The 4,840-nt window shown below is 37.9% G+C and overlaps 1 protein-coding gene across 1 annotated transcript in view; it reads right to left on the reverse strand.

Moving 5' to 3' along the window:
* The window catches only part of RAB10 (RAB10, member RAS oncogene family), a 79,389-nt gene that overhangs the window by 30,398 nt on the left and 44,151 nt on the right, over positions 1-4,840 (reverse strand). Inside the window, exon 2 of the mRNA XM_019643453.1 lies at positions 2,144-2,204. Coding sequence (XP_019498998.1) covers positions 2,144-2,204 — 61 coding nt within the window. The remainder of the gene's footprint in view (positions 1-2,143; positions 2,205-4,840) is intronic.

The following is a 4,840-nucleotide window of genomic DNA, read 5'->3' on the forward strand; positions in this document are numbered from 1 at the left end:
CCCCAGCACTGTTCCCATTCCCCAATTCCCCAATAAAAATCTTTAAAAAAATAATAATAAAAATAAAATAAAAGGGGTGGGGTGGGGGTGGGGGAGACAGGCTGGTTGAAATTCAGAATAATTGGCATCCTCTCTTCCCTTGAGATCAGCTTTAATTATAATGAAACAGAATATGAGGCATAGTTCATTTGCTGAGTTATTTCTCAGTTAAAGTAAAAATCAATAATCATCAAGTAGTAGATTGTGCTTCAAAGAGAATCATTAAATTTAGGAAATGCTTTACAATGTCTAAATTTTGTATGAATTTGTATTACATTTTAAAGATGTCATAAAGATTATACTTCTAATTACATGGTCAGGTAATGAAGACATTCTGGTTAAACATATCCTACTTCTTCTAATTATTAGCTTCTTTTAAAGGGTATTCCGAATCTGTCCTTTGAATTCTGAGACATTGTTCTCTCCTAATTCTCCTTCTAACTCTCTAACTATGGCTTTGCAATCTCCTTTGCTAACTTTCGCCTTTGCTAACTTCTGCCTTTGCTCATATCCTAAAATAAAATGTTCTTATTCTTAGGGTTCTATCCTTATAATGGTAGATCCCAAATAATAACAGCTATGGTTTACTGAACATTAATTATGCATCAGACACTGCTCCAAGTGCTTTACATGTACCCACTCATCCTCATAACCATTCTATGATAGGTCCTACTACAGTAACACCCAAGATAACATGAATTCAAATTCAACACAACTGTTGACTGTCAATGGAGAAAGAAAAATGATAGAATCTGGAAAGAGCAGCAAATCCAATTGACAAACTGTACTATTTTTAGGAAGCAGTATAGCAATTAAGAGGCACTCTCCACCCTACATTCTGAGCATATAATGCATCCCAGCTCTGCCATTGACAGGCTGTAATACCTTGGTTAAATTATTTCCAAATTTCATTATATGTAAAATAGGGATAATCCAAGAGAAAAGAAAGCACGTACTTATACAGATTTGTAGCAGCTTTATGGTGAATAAACAAGTTGTGACATATCAACAATGGACTACTACTTAGCAATAAAACATAATGAACTTATTGATACACATAAAATCACTCATCATTTTCAAAATAATTTTGCTGAGTAAAAGAAGCCAGACATCCCTCCTCTGAAAAAAAAAAAGAGGAAGAAAAAGAACACCACATGACTGCATATGGTACTAGAAAATGGAAACTAGTCTATAGTGACAGAAAGCAGAGGACGGGTTACCTGAGGACCAGGGGTAGGGAGGAAGGAGAGATTACAAAGAGCTTGAGGAAACGTCTGCGGTGATGAATGATGGCTGTTTATTATCTTGATTGTGGTGATAATGGCTTCACAAGTTTACACATATGTCAAAACTTACCAATTTGCACACTTTTAAGTATGTGCAGTTTATTGTATGTCAGTTATACTTCAATAAGACTGAAAAAAGGGAGTAACATATCTCACAGGGTCATTATGAATATTTAATGGGTTAAAGCATATATGTAAAACATTAATATTCACTGGAAAATACTACTATGATAATTTTAAAGTCTATGATTTGTACTTGAATACAAATTTAAAGAATTTTATTGTACTTCTATGGGGCAAACCCTACAAAAACTAATAAAAGCAATGATGCCTATAAAAAGTTATAACCACATTAAAGAAAATAAATTGTAGCTTAAGACTATTAAAGCACTAAAAGGATTATATTAACTTTTTATACTGAGTGTTTATGAGCTAAGTATTGGACCAAAGGCTTTACGTAGGTTTCATAAAATCCTTACAACAATCTTTTGAGATAAGTAGTATTACCTCCATTTTACATATGAAGATGTAAGAGCCTCACAGGGGCTATGTAACTTGGCCAAGTTCATACAGTAAGTGAAAAAGGTAAAAAACTCAGCCAGATGTCACGGATTCCAAAGTCCATGGCAGTCACTTTTGTACTTCACTAAAAGGAGGTCACCTGATTGCTGGCCTTAGAAAGGGAAGTGTCACAGAATCTAAACAGGTGACTAGACAGGATTTCACCGACACACCTTCAGACAACCTTCAGACAAACCTTCGGACAAACCTTCAGACGGCATTCTACTACATCAAGTGAGTAAATTAGCATCACTTACCATATCTGTAGCTTGATCTTCTTTCCTTGTAATTCAACTGTTTTGATCTTAAAGTCTATTCCTACAACAGAAAAAAAAAGGTAAATCATATCTATGGCTCTAAACTTGGCTATACTAAAATTAACTGGAGTAAAGACACACTTTGAAAATCTATGTATTCAAAGATATTCTGGATAGCAAAGATAACTTTGATAATTGTGGAATAAAAACACACTTTGAAAATCTATGTATTCAAAGATATTCGCTAAGTATGCAATTCTGAGCAAATGCATCCAATTTTAAACCTGAGTAATATAAGCTCCAAGATGGTAAAAGAAGTACCAATATAGAAAGAATGAGTTCTTACAATTAAGAAATAAAAGTAAATTTTAAAATATCTAAAGCAAAGGAATAAAAAGATATTTCCTAGTAGGAAAAAAAATACAGCCTTCACTAGTTTGCAGAGCAAAAGAAAACTACCAGGGATAATAAAAAGGGTCATTTCATAATGACAAAGGGATCAATTAATTAAGAAGGCATAAAAATACTATTTATGCATCTAATAACACAGAGCTTCAAAAATACATTAAGCAAGGGGCCAGCCGAGCGGCTCAGTTGGTTAAGAGTTGGCTTGGGAGCACAAGCTCTAAGCAGCAGGGCTGCCGGTTCGGTTCCCACATGGGTCAGTAATGCTGTGCCCTCTACAGCCAAAATGGTGAACAACAGCTCAACCTAGAGCTGGGCTGCCGTGAGTTGCCAGTGACGGCGTAGGCTGCAGTGAGCTGCCGGCAGCCAGCGTGAGCCACTGTAAGTGGCTGTCGAATGGCCGGCAACCGACTGCCTTAGCCGGGAAGAGCGCAATGATCATAATACCAACATGGGCCAGTGAAGCGGTGTCCTCCACAACTAGACTGAAGAACAAAAGGACAGCAACTTGTCTGTTCCCCTTCCCCGATTCCCCAATGTTGTTTCCCTCCCCCAATTCCCCAATAAAATCTTTTTTAAAAAAATAAAAATACATCAAGCAAAAGTAATACAGATCCCCCAGAACCTGTCTGCTTCTTTAACCCAAATCTTCAGCTTGGTCCTATTATGTTTCCCATACTCAATCAAAAGGGGAAAATGGCCAGTTGTCAGATTATGCTTACAGTCTCAGACTATGTCTACACTTGCCTGGCATTTATAAACCTCAAGATTATGCCTGTGGACGAAAAAGAGGTTCTATGAAAAGTAACCTCACAGCTGGTTCTGATTCTAAATTCCTAACTGGGCAGATCATGATGGGTAAGTCATGGCCCAGGCATATAATTCTTTAGTAAAATGTTTATCTTTGCCATAAGCAATCCCTGCCCATCTAGGTTAACATACCTTTGAAATGCTTCTTTTCAGATCCTCCTTCCTCAAGAGAGCACTTTGCTTTTTCAAATTTTACTGGGGAACAGCCACGGTCATTGGTTCCACACTGTTTTCATGCTACAATGGCATGAAATAGGGAGGGCGCAGCTCAGTGGCCCATGTGGGGATAGACTGACAACCTTGGGGTTATCAGCACCACACTCTAACCTTAAACTGAGCTAACCGGTCACCCCAAGAGTACATATTCTTAACTATACTGTAATCCATTCCCACCTTGCTTTCTCTTTTTCATGTAATCTTCCTTAAATTCCTTCCTTAATCTCAAACGCGTAAAAGAAACTACAAAACTGTTATTCTTCCAGAACATTTGAGATCTTGCTTTGTTATAATTTTGGCTCAAATAAAAGCTTACAAAAATTCTTTATAAGTTTGGGCGTTTCTTACGTAAACAGTCTGTATTTTTGTTTCTCTAGGAATTACTGAGAAAAGTCACCCTAAAATGGTCTGGTGGTCAAGACCAAGTTTGCATAAAACGAACCATTCCAGTTAGACATACAACTTGTTAATTAAAATCTTAATGACAAGCCTCACAACAAATGCTATTCAGAAATCTTTTCTGAAGGTGAAATTAGGACACGGTCTGAAACCTCTACAACCTTTAGGATGGAAACTAGGTAAAAATGAAAAACTATGAATTTAGGCTGTTTTAAAGACACCTACCTAATTGTTCAAGATAGAAACCTCAACTTAGAATCCTTGAGTTTCCCTCTCCATTTCACGTTGTCTATCCTCAAACTAATTAATTAGTAGTCATTGAGGAAGTTCTTCATTCTTTTCTGCACAAAAGTTCTCCTGGTGTTTCTATCTCCTAAGCCACTCTTTAAATCTTCATTACTGGTTTCTCCTCATCTCTCTGGCCTTTTCTAGAAATTGAAGTGAACTTCTCCTTGCTTTCTGCATTCATTCCCTTGGTGATTTCCCCAAATTTCATGGCTTTTTAAGTTCCACATATACACTGATAATGCTCAAATTTATATCATAGCCCAGACCTCTCCCCTGAACTCCAAACTTAGATCCCCAACTGCTTACTATCTCCCAATATCATCTTTCACAAAGACTAGCAAAAATCCTTTCAAGGGCCGGCCGAGTGGCGCGATGGTTAAGAACTGGCTTGGGACATCAGAGGGCCCCGGTTCGGATCCCACATATGAGGGCCAGTGACACTGCTCTCTACAGCTAAGATGAACAACAGCTCAACCTGGAGCTGGGCTGCCGTGAGTCGCCGGCGACTGCGTGGGCTGCAGTCCCTGTGGCAGTGGGTTGCCATGGGCTACTGTGTGTAGCCAGCAGCCAGCATGAGCG

Source organism: Hipposideros armiger, unplaced genomic scaffold (assembly GCF_001890085.2).
Source record: "Hipposideros armiger isolate ML-2016 unplaced genomic scaffold, ASM189008v1 scaffold_0, whole genome shotgun sequence".
In the NCBI taxonomy this organism is placed as follows: Eukaryota; Metazoa; Chordata; class Mammalia; order Chiroptera; family Hipposideridae; genus Hipposideros; species Hipposideros armiger.